The sequence below is a fragment of the Centroberyx affinis genome, unplaced genomic scaffold (genome assembly GCF_046629955.1).
Source record: "Centroberyx affinis isolate AG114_WGS23_722 - 3 ecotype Tasmania unplaced genomic scaffold, CSIRO-AGI_Caff_v1 ptg005445l_1, whole genome shotgun sequence".
In the NCBI taxonomy this organism is placed as follows: Eukaryota; Metazoa; Chordata; class Actinopteri; order Beryciformes; family Berycidae; genus Centroberyx; species Centroberyx affinis.
This window is the reverse complement of record NW_027282725.1, coordinates 68,306-87,404: the sequence shown is the minus strand read 5'-3', so window position 1 is coordinate 87,404 and position 19,099 is coordinate 68,306. Positions and strand designations below refer to the sequence as shown.

The 19,099-nt window shown below is 41.4% G+C and overlaps 2 protein-coding genes across 2 annotated transcripts in view; both read right to left on the bottom strand.

Moving 5' to 3' along the window:
- The window catches only part of phldb2b (pleckstrin homology-like domain, family B, member 2b), a 48,316-nt gene extending 44,112 nt beyond the window's left edge, over positions 1–4,204 (bottom strand). The window contains exon 1 of the mRNA XM_071546781.1: positions 3,953–4,204. Within this exon, the coding sequence (XP_071402882.1) occupies positions 3,953–3,985 (33 nt within the window). The 5' untranslated portion in view covers positions 3,986–4,204. The remainder of the gene's footprint in view (positions 1–3,952) is intronic.
- Positions 4,205–11,335: 7,131 nt separating this feature from the next.
- plcxd2 (phosphatidylinositol-specific phospholipase C, X domain containing 2) lies at positions 11,336–18,919 on the bottom strand. Its single transcript, XM_071546789.1, has 8 exons — positions 18,817–18,919; positions 18,295–18,431; positions 17,294–17,413; positions 16,476–16,529; positions 16,173–16,328; positions 14,070–14,180; positions 13,171–13,301; positions 11,336–11,486 (listed from the first exon to the last, which is right to left on the bottom strand). Exons 1-8 carry the CDS (start codon positions 18,917–18,919, stop codon positions 11,336–11,338), a joined length of 963 nt encoding a protein of 320 aa, XP_071402890.1.
- Positions 18,920–19,099: the final 180 nt, after the last annotated feature.

Genomic DNA, 19,099 nt, shown 5'->3' with positions numbered 1-19,099 from the left:
TATGTGTGTGTTGTAGTGTGTGTGAGTGTGTTCGCATGCATACGAAAGCGATCATGTGTGTGCAAGTGGATGCAAACTCCCTCATTTAATCTGTCAATCATCCCATTTCCAAAAGTGATATTAAAGAGACACATGAAAAACACAATCCTCTTCAAGATGCAACTTAATCACTTGCAATTGTTGGTCATGACTACTTTTCACTACAGATTTATTACAACTGAATAGATCTTTTGTGTGCAGCACTGATTCATCATAGGATCTCATTCGACTCTATATTCCTCTGATTCTCTCTCTCTCTCTTCCTCTCTCTCTGTTCATTTATCTAAGTAAAGTCAAAAGTCTAAACAAGTCTCTCTCCTCATTCTCTCAGCCCCCATAGCTATCATTTTATTTTTTCATTATCTTTTGTATCTTATTCATAAAAAAAATCAAATGCTTACATTCCCATCTGATTTACTTGTCTTTCTCATCTGATATTTAATGAAAAATTAAAAATCAAGTCTCCCTTTGCCTTCGCTTTTTTCTCTGCTTTCCCTTACTTGCACTCCTCTCTCTTTCTCTCTCTCTTCCTCCATCTCTCTGTCTCTCACCCCCCTCCCTTACATTCCAGCGTTGTCCTCTCCTCCCACCTGACAAAGCCAGCATTGTATCACAGATGCTGTTTAATATGGAGTCCCTCTCTCTGAGTGTCCCTCATATAGCACAACACACGGGGCTAAATGGGGTTATCTTCCTCTTCTCTCCTCTCCTCTCCTCTCTGCACTCCGCTCCCTGGTTCGCCTCCAAAAATGTCTTCAAGGAGACTTTAACAAGTTTAGTCTATGCCTGACACACACACACACACACACACACGCACACACACACACGCACACACAAACTGACATTTGGGACACAACTACTTCTCTGTCTCTGATCCATGCAAGAACGTCTATAATTTGACTTCAGTGTGTGCATGCATGTGTGTCTCTGAGTGTGTGTGTGTGTGTGTGTGTGTGTGTGTACATGTGTGTGTGTGTGTGTGTGTGTGTGTTTTGGTGACAACTGAAAAAGCTGATTAATACAGCTTGACCTTGAAAAACCCCCTTCAAACCCAACAAACATCCACCAGCATTGTCCACCTCAATCTCTCTCACACTCACTATTAGTATTTTTCATATCCCTATGATATCGCGAACAATTGAGAAATCCACACAGGAAAGAATGTTCATTGTTATCACAGCTGAGTCGAAGGTGGCGGAAATCTAAGTTGAATTTCAGTCGAGGGTGTGCGTGTCTGTTTTGGGTGTGTGTGTCTTTGGAAAAGCCCAGGTTACCTAAACGGCCATATGTAGGGGATCAACCGGTGTTTGGGTTTCCAATGGGCCGGATATGACAGAGAGAAGGAGGGACAATGAATTAGTAGAAAGACATATGACCCAGATTAGCAAGATAGGTCACATGGCGAGATGAACTGGGACAGTGAAATGGACGAGGGGAGAGGGAGACAGATGGAAAGAAAGAGAGAGAGACAGAGACAGATAAGAAAATGAAATGGATAAGAACTTAAAGAATCCAGTGAAAGAGAGTCATGGTTGAATGAGCCAAAAAAAATACTTCCACAAGTTGCACCATTGGTCCGCCAAACAAAATGTGATCCCATTGTGCACTGATAACACTTTTTCATTGCCGACACCTAGTGCATTACCTTTGCTGAAAAATATAAACATAGACTATTCCCAGCAACCTTTGACAGACAGAGAAGTGCAGGACATGGCCAAGTTCAATTTATATTAAAATAGCTTTGGAAACTGTTTTGAACGGATATTAGAAAGATATTTACGTCCTGATTTCACAATGCAGGTAGCAGCTATGGATGATGTCTCAACTTTCATTTTGATGCTATATTTACACAAGTTTTCAACTCTGCTGCAGCCTGTCATATCAACATCTATTCAATGTAAAATGTTTGCTGGGTTAATTTGGATTCGCTGAATGAAAATGATTGAGACAGAATTGTCACAATGCCAGAATTTTGCTTTGGCATCAATACTAAGTTTAATATCTAAATTTTGACACTGCATACCATCGCAAACAAGAAAAAAGCATCAAGCAAGTTATTACTGCACTGGACTTGGACTGACTTGCAGAAACTTTTGCACAGGGGTTTTCATATGTCAGTTGGGTGTCCGTCTATGTCAGGTCTGTAAGCAAAATCCTTCCATATTCCTCTCCTGGCAGCAGTTTTGTCAACCAGTTTAAGGGGGCTGGGATTCAGTTCAAGACGTGGTGGACTGTTTAATGCTGTTGCCATGTTTTTTTGCTGTTTGACTCTGACTGCTGCAGTCCACTGTCAAGAGATGGATTTTCAGCTTGCATAACCTTCGGTGAAAGTATCAGACATTCATACAGTTCAATATTCAATTCAATCTTTCGCAATGGTATCTAACTAGTATTGAAATTTCAGTTATCCTAGAGTGGGACAGAATTTGTTTTTGTCCAAAAACTATCCTTATTCTCCAGGATACAATACTCTTTTTTAGTATGATATCAGTCGAATAGCTGATACCAGTATCTGTATCTTGAGTCCTTGCAACACATACTGCAGTATCTTCCTGGTTTCTACATCATGGCCAGAGCCAACTTGACAGGTAATGGCTTTAACACAGGCTAACATTCTGATTATGACTTATTCCTGTTATGAAACCACATCTGGAGGTACAAAAACTGTAAGGAGTATCACATGTTCAAATTTGACTGAAATCTCTGATGTTACCTCCTGTGGAGAAGTTTTAAGCCTGGGACATAAATGAGGAGGCCAGGCTATTCAAAACATACTAGTCCTCTGGCTGGACCCACCAAAGACAAACCCACAACCCAATTACAGTAAGGTCCAGACCCATAAGAAACCAAAATATACAGCATTCAGCTGGTTTCCACATCACAAACAGGGCCAGCTTGACATGTGAAATCTGTAAGACAGGTTGAACATTTTAGTGGTGTCATTCCATAGCTAGGGAATCAAATCGAATAGTACTGAGATTTAAGATCGGTTCAAATACAGGACTAATTTAACACCATCCCACCACACACATGCATGCACACACCCTAAAGACACACTTAGAAACCTCACTCAGATGCTAAAGGGGAAGGAGGTGATGCGACCAAAATCTCTGATGTGGCCCTTTGGTCCAATTTGTTCAAGATCCAAGTTAGGTCACACACTGGATTGTATTGGATCCCCACATAACAGGAGAAGCAATAGACTTAAATTAACCTACAAGAGTAGACTTCTCATTTGAGTCACGATGGAGTAGTCTAAGAGTGCCTGCTCCTGTGGCTTGGACTGACTGAGTGGTTGGTCTGCCTCTCTGGAATGAGGCTCCCTCACTCACACACCAGTACAAAATACCATTCAGAATCAGTCAAAACACTTCTCTGATACCACAAGCACACAATATCACTAGGATTTATAGTGTTGCAGTTGTACTCAATGGTCGGATTATAGAGACTTTACCTTATGGTTTGATCTCTCATGATTCCTATAGGGATTTTTTAGTACCTGTGGTCCTCAGTAGTGAGTTTATAGTGGCATTATCGTCCTTTTTATGTTTTATCTCCAATGGAATCACTATAATATTCCTAAGATATGCCTATTACAGGAACTTAAAATCAGTACCAGAAGTACTTCAGTACCTGAAACAAACAAATCTGTCCCTGTTTTTATTTGTTGACAACGAAATCTGCAATTAAAGCCGGATAAGGTTTACTAATCCGACACTAACACTATCAAATATCTCACTTAGGAAATAAACTCTGAAAAGAACTGGAGCCCTGTGTTGCGGCTGAATTGAGTGTATAATGTACTATATAATAGCCTATTATTATAGGCTAATAGGCTACCTCATCTAAAAACATACAAATGGATCATAAAAATTGGTAATTCTTTAATATTCCCATACATAAACACCCTTACCATTATTGAAGCGGGACTGGCCACTTCTGTCATGGTGGAGAAAAGGACGCAAACACAATTACCCAGTTGCTCCACCAAAGTCGCTCAAGTCCTAGAATTTGTAGCTTGTAAAAAAAAAAAAATCCGAAAATATTCTTGTCACTTTGCTGTCATCACAGTCTCCTCCTTGGCATCGGACACATTCCCTGTGCGTCCAGCTCTACTGGAACTTGTGGATGTCTAGGAGAGACTTTTGACGCGTAATCCTCTGACATAAACACACACATACACACACCAAACACACACACGCGCGTAAAAGCCGGCTGCCCCCGCCAATGGCGACGTGTAGTGGAGAGGAATGCAGCAACAGCTGGAAGTAGAGCTGGAAAGAAAGACGGAACAAGGGGAGGGAGTTCTCTCTCTCTCTGTGTCTCTCTCTCTCTCTCTCTCTCTCTCTCTCTCTCACTGACGCAAACACACACGTACACACACATACATAAACACAAAATATTTACTTAATACAATGAATATACTCTCTCTCTCTCTCTCTCTCTCTCTCTCTCTCTCTCTCTCTCTCTCTCTCTCTCTCGCACACACACACACACACACACACACACACACACACACACAGTATAGGTCTAATATGCAGGTGTGAACAGATCACCTATACGCTTGACCTCTCATTTTCGCCGGTTCAAAGCCAGAAACCTTTCAGTGGGGAAATGACAGAGAGAGAGAGGGAGGGAGAGAGAGGGAGAGAGAGAGAGAGAGAGAGAGAGAGAGAGAGAGAGAGAGAGAGAGAGAGAGAGAGAGTCCAACATTCTTCTGACTCAATCTAATTTATTTCACTTCCAGGAGAGCTGGGTTGGCCGATAAGAAGTTGTGTTTAGCTAATGATATTACAGCAGGAATGTCGTCTAAATGTAGTCTCCTCTCACAGGGAACAAACCAGCCCATAGCTTTTGATTTATCACTTAGTCTACAAGTCAAGACGATGATGAAAAGATCCAGATGTAGGCGCTCTGAGAAATTGACACAATCATATTCAGCAGGCAATTTGAAGAGGTGATAAAGACACATAAAGTTAAAGAGATTTCCTTCCTTTGCGACAAAGGACTGTACATTTTAGAGGGATACCATTCAAATACAGCAAAACAACTCCCTACAGCAATATTATAGGAATATAGTGACACCATAGGAGAAAAAATTGCATAAACTACTAACTAGAAATCTCAATGTCAATTACCACAGATACGCTATAATCCCCTTAGGCTTTTATAGCAATATAACTGGGATTTTTGTTTGGGTTTGAGAATAAATCTGAGGGAGAAAATGTCTCCACACAAATCACCCACTGTCGGCAAGTCAACCAACAGCTTTGAAAAAGTCTTTATAATGAAACTGTTGTCCCCCACTATAGGGTAGAGACAGGCTATATCGTTATGCATAAGATAATCGCTTCATCGCATACCATAGGCGCGCAGGTGCGAGACAAGAATTTGCGCTTCTGGGCACAGAACCGGCACGGACGCGCCATACATGAGCGCGCCGATGTGCCAATGAGAGCGCGCATTTGGTAAGACAATTTGCCCATTGTGAGAGTGCGCATGTGGTAAACCAACACTGGCTGCTTCAATTCAGACTTGTATTACGTGGGATTTCAGAGATGCGTGAACACTCATGAATGAATGTAGGAAGGAAGGAAGGAAGGAAGGAAGACACAGACAGAAAGAAAGAAAGAAAGAAAGAAAGAAAGAAAGTGACAATGACACCCAAAAAAAGCCAAAGGGGTTCCCATAACCCACCTGCTCCTTCTCTGGAGAAATTTCGACTTTTTAGTGATTTTTGGGACAATGTCCATTCAGATGCACCTCACTCTGCACCATAGGCCTGTCACTTTCGACTTTGTCACAATACATGTTGACAAATCCTGTGTGTCTATTAAAACACAGTGGAAATGTAAGTCAATTTACATTTTATTTGTTCTGTGTAGTGCTGCACACAGGGAGTTGTGGGTATCTGTGATGGCAGCTCTTTGTATAAGTTATGTGCAACCTCCCAAAAGATTTAACTGCATGTACGGTCATGCATCTTGCAGACAACGTGCAGACATGAGTCGTTGCCAGCAGTTGTGTGTCAAAACTAGGTAATCTGATTGGCCAGATACTCCTGCATTCTGCACATTTCAAAGCAGAAAAACACTTTACATTCCAACATGCTCACTACAACACTAACAACATGGATCACGTAGCAGTATAAACCAAGCCGAAGTCACACAGAGGTTTGCTTAGGTTATGTACACCAACCGCAAATGAAGGCTAATGTAAGATGTGCTGTTCCTTACGAGACAGATGTATGGTTTGGAAAATGACATCCTTTTGAAGCTTGAAGTCTCCCAGATGGTCCTCTGGTTAGGACTGAGGCCAAGGAGGGTTTGCCTGCACACACACACACACACACACACACACACACACACACACACATATCCAGGGCAGCAGGATTATCTTATCTCTCAGGCACCAGGAGGATCTCTGTGTGGATAAACAGGAAGAGATCTTGTGCACCCAGCCCTGCTCCACTTTCTCCCTTGCTTCTCAGACTAGCTCTGCATGACACCCGGTATGTCTGGATAGCTCTGCTGGCCAAGGAGCATCTCTTCTAAAATCACATCCTAACCATATGTCTGTTTCAGAATGTTTTGAACCATCAAAATGATCACAAAGATTTGGTCCATCCAAATCATTTGGAGTGTAAATGCTCTCTATCAACCTCTGCTGTCTGTCCTCTGTGAACCTGGTGGACTCTGAAGGAATTTTATTTGGCAGGATACACTAAAGCGTGACAGGAATGATAGGAGAGGGAGGAGATGACATGCAACAAAAGGCAACGGCCAGACCTGAATGCATAATGTCACCAGAAAGATGGTATGAACCTTAGAATGCCCTTAAAGACTTCTGCAGGCTTAAAGGATTGTCCGTTGGCTGACTGGTTGTCTACTCCCTACGTCCAATGACTATATATTGATCATTTTATCATTCCTTGACATCATGTCACATCATTATTGTCACCTAATGCAACCAACAGTCCTAAAGCAAGGTTCATAATCTTTGTGGTTTAGCCCTGGACCTAGGAAATTTCAGAAATGTACTCTTTCTCTGGGACTGTTACAATGGAAACATACAAGCACACTTGCCATAGGCTTTTGACCCATTTGAGGCCATGATTCATAGTTTAAAAAGACTTCTAAGTGTAAACAGTCTCGAAATGGCAATAGCCAAATGCTATCAGAAAAACACTCCGTGAAAATTGCCTTGCAGTTGCTTTCAACTTGCTTTCAAGTCAAGTGTTTCCAGCAGCCATTAAGTTATTATGATTCCACGGTTGCTTGCTTGCATGAGCACTGCTAAGCTTTCCCAGTGACATCATCCATACAAACACTCGCAGAGCCCCTTGGGCCCGATATGGCCACCGAATGTTTGACAGCATTCCCGAGTGAATTCCACAATTCCCATGTGATCCTGGGAGGCTGAGCAGGAACTCCGGAGCTGTTTGGAAAGGGATTCCACCTGGCGTTAGGAGCCGTTGTGTCAAGAGATGCGGTTTCATTCGGACAAATCCTCAAGCTTAGGTCTGGGAATAATTTAGATGTTCTTATTCTTTTTAACTAATTTACTTTCTCTGTTTCTATCTTGGAGGGGCAGAAAAGCTTCTGAAACAGTATGTACACCACCTAACACCAATACTCTAAACTGAAACTATAATTGAAAATCTTTTGGATTAAGTGACAGCTCATTTAATCCCAGGGGAATCCCTCATATTTCATCATTGATGTAGGGCTTTAGGTATATGTGGAAGAATTATTCAGCCAGAATTCAATCCACATGCTTTTACTTATCTCTTAATGACAGATAATTTGATGAAATTGACACTGTTTTTGGCTTAAGGTTAAGCTTTGTGCATTTTCATCTGTTTAGCAATGGATTGCTGAGGCAGCTCTAAACATGTTTCCTCAGGTCTCTCTCTCGCTCTCTCTCTCTCTCACTCTATGTTATGATCGTCATAAGATGCAGGTCATTTGCTTTTACAGCTGTCCTAATACCATGGTCACCGTGGTCTAATAGAGAACACAAACAAAGCTGTGAGTAATTGCTGTTACTGGTCTGCTCAGGTCTGATCACTGACATCAGTTAACACCAGGGATGTAGCGGAGGTGAAACCCACTGAATCTCAGTTTACTCACTATTTTATTTGTAGAACAGTGTTTACCCACCTTTTTAGGCTGACATAAATGTGTATGATGTAAGTCATAGTACACATCATACTAAGTAGTGTCACACTGATGTAATTTAATAAACAAAAACAATTCTTTACCGAAAATATAATTGATTTTTGGTAATATTTGTGGTTTGCCTTGTGATGGTCGCTGTGTATCAACCTTTTTACTTAGCACTATATCACCGGGTTACACAAACATGACATGGAAGCAAACAACCCATAGTGCAAGTCCACAATTATACGTAACTGAAACTTCACTTGTTTGACATTCTTCATATTAAAGACTGGAAATGAAAAGTCTTTGGCTCTGACGCAGCAGAGTGAAGTCAGATCAAGTTGTGCCAAAACACCCCCACTCGACTGACTGTATTTGCTATAATTAAAGATGAGGATGGAGAGATGATGGTGGTGTTGATTTTAGGAGGAGAAAAGGGAGGTGTTGGGATGTAAAAGGCGACAACACTGATGTGGAGAGGAGTGTAGATGGTGATCTACCCAAACAGAGACTGTGGTGATTGCATGTCAGAGAGCTGTGTGTAAAAGTTCGCACCACTGTGGGGAAAGTAGATTTGTAGAATATGAGAATCTCTGCTGCCAAAGTTTAATCATGAGCAACAAATGCATGCGGGCACACACACACGATGCAGAGGAACAAATACCGTTTTTATTGCTTTAGGACAAGTAACATCTTCGTTAACAAGATCATAAAGCTTATGCTCGAGTTGTCATCTTCTCCTTCGAAACCTGGGAAGCCAACTGGAATACAATGGAGAGACAGAGAGAGAGAGAGAGAGAGAGAGAGAGAGAGAGAGAGAGAGGGGACCAAACCAAACAACAGAGGAATGTGGCTGGCTCTCCATGCATCGGAGCTGCTCCTCTCTGCTCTCCCACTTGCCTGCCGTGGTATGTGTAATTACTCCACAATTAAAGTGCCTGCGCTTGTGAGTGTGTGTGTTTGTGTGTGTGCATCGTAGCGCTCGGTGACCACGCTAGACCGTGTCAACACTGTGGCCTGGCCAGAACAGACAATTTCACACAAGAAGCAACGGCAGCGAGGGAGTGAGAGAAGAAGGGGAGGGTGGATATGAAAAGAAAACATTTTACTTTCTTGTTAGATGAGGGAGCTGAAGGCAAAAACAGCTGTTCAGATAACTCTCTCTGCCTCCGCTGCTTCTTTCTCTGTCAGTCTTTTCTGAGCTACAGTTCCAGCAGATTCTGAATCTCTCAATTTTTCTCTTCATGTTATTCCTCTCTCATCAACTACAGAGACAACATTTCCAAGTCTTTCTTTCTTGTCGTTCGTTCTTTCTTGCTTTGCTCTGCTCTGTAAATCAGAATTTTCATCCATTTCATTTTCCTCTGCTTTCTCTCTCTCTCTCTCTCTCCTTTTGTCTTTCTGTTGTGAGACCACAGGAATGCCGGATGACTGTCAGCGCTACTGTCTATGTCATGCATAGTAATCACTGGGCCCACAAGACACAGTCAGGTTTCCACCTCCTCAGTGCGTTTCCCCTGCATATTTTGACTGGAGAGTGTTTCCATTTCTGCATCTCCAGCCAAAGTATGGCTCTGAAAAAAATAGAATATACTATAAACATAAACACATACAGCTGTGTATGTGTGTGTGTGTAAAGTGTGTAAAGTGTGCAATGTGAATTGTGGCACAGGCTTCATACATATTTCCCCCCTTGACGGTGCCTCTGTCTGCATCTCTAGTTAAGTAGTGAGACAGCGTTGGCACCGTGGGCTTAAGTTGCCCTCTTTCACAACAGCTGTAATGACTGATTTTGCTTAAACATAGAAGCAAAAATACCCAGAAATAAAATAAAAAAAACACAGTCTGTACTTTTGCCTCATGCTCATTAGTGTTGTGTCCAGCTAAAAAGCCAACTTTACCTCTATGGCCCAATGCTTACACTGAATGTATGTGAAAATCATGCTAAGCGAGTTCCGTTGCCAAGTGAAAAATCATACTGAGTAATTTCCTTCGTCAACTCCCTATTCCCTTAAGAAAACTTTTGAATGTATTAGCAGTCTGTAGACATAATATTTGTCCCAATCCTTTTTCATCCCAATACTTAATCATCCAGTACACAAATTCCTATGAAGTCAATGCTTAAAATACATATTACATTGCATGTTAAACATATTTCAAAAAGCAAAATCCTATGCCCCGCAAAACAAGTTCCTCATGATCACCAAAATAGTAAATTTGCAATTTGGAAAGTCATTAATGTGATCAAACCATGACAAAGATAATTCAGAGATGTGATCAGCAACATGAAAAAAGAAACCGGAAATATTTGGAAACAACAAGGAACAAATGGAACAAAAGCAGGAGAGTTGGACCCTCCACTAGAGCTCTGATCGAGCATCTGAAATACTGCTGAAACCTGAAAAATTAAATCCCTGATAATGACATGTTACCAATGTCCAATAATGCCATGATCACAGGTAACTGTGAGTCTCTGGTTAGGTGATCTGTGCTGCAGCTGCCATTGTATAATAGTGATGTGATGTGTTTCAAGTCCCTTCTGCAAGGGAACATGGGAGAAGGACACACAAGGGGAAGCCAGAGCTGCAGTACGGCATGATTTGGTCAACCTTATTTGTACTAAGGTTAAAAGAAGCCACTGCTCATGCTCTGTACTGCCTGGTCTGAGCTCTGGTTCCTCTCTGTTAGTCTTTGAGTGTGATGCCGCTGTTGGGAGAGTCGGCTGCACCCAAAAATCAGAGATTCAAAATGTCAGAAGTTAGTCGATGAATTCCTGAAAGCTTACAAAAAGGCTTTGTCCCGGGATGTCATTTATAAAAAGGTTCTTATGCTCATATTTTGCGCTCATGCCTAAACTGTGTCAATGTTCTGTTTCAAGAAATGTTGGTCTTGATGCCAAACACAGTGACGTACATTGATTTTCTTCAGTTTTTTTTATAAAAATTTCCCTACAGGGTTCAATAATGTATTACATTATTATCCAATATATGAACATAATATATGACATAATTGTATTTTTTTCATAGAATGTTTTTATAAATGAAGCCCCATAAAACTCATCTGGGTGGTGAGACCTAACCCTTTCAACCTCCACCATACATCTGCACACCTTAATCCTGCTGTGTGGACATGCGTCATGTGGGTTTGTCAGTCAACAGCAGGTTGTTGAGTTTGATGACGGTGTTGGCAAAGTCGGTGAGCTCCACAAAGTCAGAGGTGATGATGTTGACCCCGTCCACCCCTGGCCTCTGGGCCTCGACCCACGTCATGATGGTCGGCAGGTTTCTGGTTCAGAGAGGGAGAACAGGGGAGAAGAGAGATTAGATTGGATGTGTGATTAGGTTAGATTAGATACAACTGGGAGAGAGAGTTGAATGAAGAGGCAGTAGAGAGAAAAAGAATAGGTGGTGAAATAGAGGTGAAGATGAAACTGGATGAGGAAAATTTATACTAGAAGGACCAACGCTGAACCATTCTCCAACTTGCTGTTATACCCAAACACATCATTTCTCTCACTTAAATTTTAAGTTAAATTGATTTCTTGACCCTGCAAACATACCTTTAGGACTTGAAATCAAGTTTCTATCTCTGTTAGTTTCAGAGTTATGGCTAAAAAACAATAGTTGTCTTATGACAGAAATCCCAGAACCGGATCACAACCAAAATCTAATCAATTGACCCTTGGCCTAAGGCTTATCTGAGATATCCTGCTGATAAACAAACAAACAAACTGGTTTGGTGGAGGAAATATAAAGAAATGTGGGTTACAGTGGAAGAGAAACTGAACCACATAGAAAAGAGTTAAAGGAAGTGATGTTCGTGTCTGTCTGCCTGTCTGACCACTATGCCACTATTGTCTCAAAATCACTGCTTTGCTTTCAGACACTTTCTGTTTTGGGTCTAGGCACAGACACACACACAAACAAACACACACACACCATGACTCTGTAACTGTATCATTTCTAACGCTCCTAAACACCAAGTTTCAGGCGCTGGCAGAACAAAACCAGGAAGTCAGAATGTTTAGCCAGCGATGATAAACAATCCCATTTCCTCGGAAGTGCAAAATTAGGCCGCTTCCTGTCTCGCCAGAGTGTCCGCTCAGGAGTTTTACACCCCAGCATCAGCGGCCGATTCGCTGAGATTCAACAAGGGAGCATGGTGGGTAGGTAAACTGTGGTTTCCGCTGTCATTTCCACTTAAATCTAGGCTAGATGACTGCAAATATTTGCGCAGATAATTCACTCCTTGCGTCGGACATAAGATCTCTTGTCAGAGAGATGAGAAGTGTTTCAGTTTGATCCTCTGTAGTTTAGATTTGGATAAAGGGGAGTTAGGCTAATCCCTGGTGGAATAAACCTATGAGATGACAGTATTGTCACAGGGGAGCTAGAAATGTGGATACATGCTTAGTTGTTTTTTTTTTTTTCAAATGTGGTCAATCTGCTTTCATTCTAAGTGGATGAAACACACTCACTCATCCACTCTGACATTCTTGCTACTTTACATTCATGTATAAGATAAGTTATAAATTATAATGTCAGTTATAAGTTATAATAATGATTTACTGAGTCTTTACTCTGGTGATCTGGAGCTTTCTAAAGCTCTATCATATCCACATTTCTTTTCCCCCATAACAATACTGTCCATTCCCTCCTTTTTCCTCAAGGATGTGTGCAAAGAGGGGAATCCTCTTTCTTCAAGGTGAGTTTAGCAGCATTTACTCTAGTGCCCTCTGCTGGCTACAGAACAAAGAAAATAAATAGAGCTGCAGTTGAGAGGAGGACAAAGATTTTGCCATGCATGAGCACAAACACACAAACAAAGAAAAAATTTAAACTCTTGGGCTCAATTCATAGAAAAATCTACTTGAACCGCCTGGGTTAAGTTATGTATCAAAACCAGTGGGGAAGGAAAGTAATGAAATATGTTAACAGAACACAGTACACAGAGTTGCCCAGTCACTGACCTCTCCACCAGGAAGTTGCGCAGCCCCCAGAGCAGGCCCTTGGCCACAGTGTTGACCCTGGGGGTGAGGATGGCCTGGGACACGTGGAAGGAGCCCTGCTTGGTTCTCTCCTTCAGAGTAGTCTCCAGGAACTAGACAGGAAAATGTCAAACACAACTTTAAATACATAAAAATATGATCTAAATAGCCCTTTACGCTAAGATATATTCCTACATTTGGTGTTTTGTTGTGGTAAAATAGCCCATGTAGCTCTATTACAAATGTCCTTAAGGAATACATATGTAAAACCTCACAAAAATATTGAACAAAATAATTGGGTTGGTTGGGATTTGACCCTGGTGTTGAGGATAGACTAGGACATGTAGAGGGAGACCTGCTTGGTCTTCAGAGTGATTTCCAGTAAATGTAGAATTACTTAAACTGCAAAGAATCAGATCATCATGCCAGACAACTGATCAAAAACCTTGGTGCTAAAGGGTTGACAGGAAGAGGTTCCTTTCAAAATTGAAAAAAGTGACACCTACAATAAAAAATGATTAATAAAACAAGAATGAAAACAAATTACAGGTACTTTCCAAAGGGTAGAAGGTAACTTAAGTCCAGGGTTGACAAAATGATAAAGCCATCTATATTTTATGAATGATAAGCTTTAGGAAATTATTCCCCCACCCAAAATGCATGCATAGTGTTTTGAAAATCTACAAATATGTTGAAGTAATTTTGTGTCTGGGAAATCTTTATGCAAATAAGCATTATATTGTATGTTGTCGCACATGACAATAGATTTGAATTTGAACTTGAAATTAAATTTTGCTCCCTAGATATCAGTTCTGGCATCCGATCTAAAAACTCCTTGGTCTTGGTATTTGACAGCATGTGTATGTATGCTGCCTGCTGACCTTTATGAGCTTGATGGGTTCGGTGGTGTTGGCCCAGGGAGCGGGGATCTTGTTGCCGGGCCACATGACCGGACAGCTGTCAGCTGAAGGATGATGGTAGAACACTATCACCTGAGGATGGAGAGAAAAAGGAAAGAGTGGAAATGTGGGTTTGAAAGAATGTTTAGGAAACCTGTGCAGGCTGGGTTAAGTTCAGATTAGATTTGGGGCTGAATTTAGCTTTGACAGAAATACCTAACTATTAAACAAAATTTAGGTAACGTTTAAGATGCTTCTGGTACAGTCAGTTTAAAGGAATACCAAAATAGGGTATTCTCTCCTCTCCTCTCCTCTCCTCTCCTCTCCTCTCCTCTCCTCTCCTCTCCTCTCCTCTCCTCTACTCTACTCTACTAGGTCATTTAACTCCCTCTTATCCCTTCATTAGTTTGTCCTTTCTCTTCTACTCCCTCTACCCTTTCTTCTCCTCTGTCTTCTCCGCCCTCCCTCTCTCTCTCTCTCTCTCTCTCCCTCTCTCCTCTGCCCTCTGCCAACTAAGCTAGTCACAGATTAGGGTCATAGGAACAGGAAATCACTTGATAGTATCTGAATGAGACACAGACATGCACGTGTGAGCTCAAACACGCAGAGGCTTACACACCTGCAGCGGTGCAGGCATGCACACACACACGCACACACACACACACTGCCGAGCTTCTTGTCTCTCTCTCTGTGTGTGTGTGTTTAGTATAAAAGTAGAAGAAGAATGAAAAAAGAACAGAAATAAGTCAGAGGGTGTGAGATGAGAAAAATGGGAGATAGGAAACATCAAATCAAATCAATGGCAGAGAAAGAGAGGACAGAAGAAACTTAGCAGGAGAGAGACAGAAGATAGACAGAAAAAGAGAGAAAGAGAAACTGAAAGAAAGAGAGAGCGGCAAGGGGATGAAAGCGACAGAGTGAAAGAGAGAGAGATGGTGGGACAAGAGATAATGGGATGACGTTAACCACTAAGTACTGACCAGGAGAGTCACAGGCAGCAGGGATTACCTGACCACAGCCTTCAGCAGCACATTCACTACAACACACACACACACACACACACACACACACACAACGATACAATCACACACACTCATATGAATGTGCAAACGGACATATTAAAAAAATGTGCTCTCCAACACACACACGCTTATTACTGCTCTTTCTTAAACACATGCACATACTGTATGCACACATGTTCACAGATTCACTCATACATGCACGTGCACACACATCCACACACACACAAACACACACACAAGCACAAACAACAGAGTACACCCTACAGCGCCTGGGCGCTGGCTGTAATCTTCTAACCATCTTCTACTAAGACTTGCAAACTACCTGCAGTGCTTACAGACAGCAATAGCAGAACATTGGAATGTGTATGCGCACATGTGAGAGAGAAAGAAAGCAACAGAGAGTCACAGAGAAAGTGCCGGTGAGAGTGTGTGATTGATGTTTGTGTGTGCGTGGGCATATGTGCATGGATGAGCTTGTGTGTGTATGTATATGTGAGAAAAACACTGTATCTTTATCAGTTGTATCACCAAGTGACGTTAAACAAAATATGCACAGTATAACTACAAATACAAGTAATTTAAAACACTGGAATTTGTGTCTCCAGTGCCAATAGATCCCTGTGCAATTTCTCCTCAAAAATATTCCAATGCTGGATGCAAAGATGCAGGGCTGAAGTCCTTGACCTTTCTTCCCCTGGGCCCCTGATAAAATTTGTTACAAATTAACCACCTCTAATACCTCAACCACGAAACCAGAATTAAAAAAAAAGGAATAATTTAATAATAATGAATAATTGAATCATTGATTTAGCTATTCTACTCCAAGCATGCCAAAATCATTGCATTACCCTTATTTTGTTGAAAATCCTCAATCTGTCTTTAATATGATTCCTTGGCCTTAAATTGTCTGAAGCTTCACACAGTGATCAGCTGATATGGTAAAAGCTATTCTAGTGCTTGTGGGGGAAGAGTGCATCCTGGACAGTAAACACCCATGTGTGTTGTTTGACAGGGGTTTCTCACAATTCAGTTCACCATATTTGCTGATGCCATCTGACCTCACCTGGTATTTCTTGTCCCAGAGGAAGTCCAGTGTGATGGTCTCCGCGACACTGATGCAACACAGCTTGTTGCCGAATACTTCCTGGATCATGCTGATGAGGTAAGCATGGTGCTCCGCCTCCATAGCGTAGTGGTGGTTGAAGTCCAGAAACACCACCTTAATCAATCAATCAATCAATCAATCAATCAATCAATCAATCAATCAATCAATCAATCAATCTATCTATCTATCTATCTATCTATCTATCTATCTATCTGTCTATCTATCTATCTATCTATCTATCTATCTATATATCTATCTCACCTCTTTCTTGTGTCTGTTCAGGAAGGAGTTGATGTCTATCAGTCCGTCTCTCACCTTGGCAGAGAAAGAGAGAGAGAGAGAATGTGGAAAACAGTACAAATATCTAAAAATCTCAAAATCTTACAGTACACACTACCTAAACACCATGAAAAAAATATTACATGACATTTCATATGAAGTCACTGTCCCTGCCATCAGCCAAGCCTATCCAAACTGTAAACCTTCATCTAATAATTTGCAGCAAGAATTTAAGAGAAGCTCCAACGCTGCTGGTGGCAAAACACTGTGCTGTATTTTAGGCCTAGCTTGGGGTGACAGACCCATGTCAAAATGACCCATGTTAGAAGTGGGATGTTTACAACAAAACACACAACCTTTGATCTCTGTTCAAGGTCATTTCTATCCCACTACCCACAAAGTCAGTTAGAAACTTGAACACAATAGTAGCTGAATGCATTTTGAGCACTTTTTGAGCAGTTTCACGACTTTTCATGCTTTTGTGTCTGAGGAAATAAATGTAAGGCGCTGCAACATTTGTTGGGGGGGACTAACCTGTGACAACATTACATAAATAAGATACATCTCGACTAGCTCTGATATGTGAAACTACATTTAAACCTAATTTTACTCATGTCTTGTCTTTTTATTTATTTTAACTTTAATCAGCTGAGTCTATTAAGAATGCATTCCCTCTCCACAAGGACACCCTGGCAAGAGGTTCAGCTCTTAAGAGAAAGGGAAAGAGAGAGGATAAATTGGTCTAGAAAGACAAAAACATTCAACATTCAAGGTCAGTAAGTGATTTCTCTTCTGCCCACCTTGTGTCCAAACAGGCCGTGGATGAAGTAGATCTCGTTTCCAGGCTCACCAGGTTTGGAGGAGACCCGGAGGTCAAAGTAGCGAATGCCTGCATCCAGCTGCTCCTTAAATGTCAGATTCTGAGAAGGTTAGACAGAATACAGAAACATCAGGGGAAGACACATTATGTTTTATTTATTTTTTATTTTATTAAGCACTTTGTGACAAACTTGTTTGTTTAAAGCACTTGACTTAACTGTATTTAGATACAGTGTTAAATGTCATCAAGTTTTTCTATGGGAAGCTATAAGCTGATAAATAGCCTGCTACAACTGTTGATGTAATAACATACCATTAATGTAATAAACCATTAAAGTAATAAGAATTTGTATTTAATGGTGTAATAATCCTCAAGATCAAAGTAATCCAGCGCATACCAGGAGTGTTCAAATCGACTTTTTAGTTTAATTCATATAAAATATTGGGGCGAACAACACGTTTCGCATTGTAGCTTCCTCAGGTTCCCTCTTCACTTGATTGGCATCAGGTGTGGGTTTACAAAGAGTGTAATAATCCTGTTAATAAATACCCTTTTTTCTGTAACATTTATTACATTAATGGGAAATGTGTTATATTAACATGATTATTACACTATTAGCTGCAAATTATTATTATGTTAATGGTTTATTAAGTTTATCAGAAATATCACATTAACAGCTGTAACACAGGAATCAGGTCAAAGAAATTAGTGATTAGCACAATCTTATATCTAGAGAATCTGTAGTGAAGTAGTGAAGCATGGGTACGGATATTTTTTGGCCCAACACAACTGATCCAACTGGGACACGACATGAACCCAGTCAAGCCACAGTAATCTTTTAAACTGCCAAACACAACTGCTACACTTTTTTTTTCAGGACTGCAAAATTTGCAGACTTCCAAAATTTGTCTTGACTGGGTATCTCAAAAATGGGCCCCAAACTGCATGTCCCCCCAGACTCTCAGGTCTCTGTGGCTGTACCTGGGTCATGGACCACTTCACCATGACCTTCTTGGCGATGTCTCTGAAGATGGTGGCCAGGTACTGGACAAAAACCTTCTGATCTGGACCCACAGGAGCCTGCACATCCACCCAGAAGGTAAAAGAATCATGGGACCCTGGGAGAGAGATGATGATGATGATGTTAATAATGATGGTGGTGATGGTGGTTAAGCTGATGATGACGATACAAATGATAATAATGATGATGATAATTATCAATGGAAAGTTATAAAAACAGAGAAAAGAGAAGAAAATAAAAGGGTATGGGAGAGTGAATGAATGTGGAGCATCAACACACACACACACACACACACACACACACACACACACATACACATACACACACTTTCACAATCAGGTCACACTCAGGTAACTCTCAGGTAATGAAAGATTAGGCCGAACACCAAGAGGCCAGTGCAAAACAAACAGGGTCACAAATACACACACAGACACACACACACACACACACACACACACACACTTCACGCACAACAAGCTCACCTGGCACCGCAAGGTATTTGAGCGGCATGGCAGTGAGCTTGGGAGCGAGCGAACCCATCCAGTCAGCATTGTAGCTGCCGATGCCCGCAGGTCGCGTCTTCATATCAGGCTGTGACGCTCAGCAGACAGCCTCACTGGTCACAAGTAAGCAACCGGGTGCAGATGTAAATCCCGGTGACGGATTCCCATGCGCTCCCGAGATGTGGAAGCTACCGGAGATCATCTTGGAATGTGGAAATTACAGAGCTTCCACCACTGACCCGGTAAAACGGTCCCTCACCGG

What these genes read in the sequence shown, in the direction of transcription:
- plcxd2 (XM_071546789.1), bottom strand. Translation starts at nt 18,919, where the DNA reads ATGAAGACGCGACCTGCGGGCATCGGCAGCTACAATGCTGACTGGATG. An exon ending in ACGGCCTGTTTGGACACAAG is followed by an intron (nt 16,530 to 17,293) that starts GTGGGCAGAAGA and finishes TTCTCTGCCAAG; the next exon opens with GTGAGAGACGGACTGATAGA. An exon ending in TCTGGGACAAGAAATACCAG is followed by an intron (nt 14,181 to 16,172) that starts GTGAGGTCAGAT and finishes CTCCATCCTCAG; the next exon opens with GTGATAGTGTTCTACCATCA.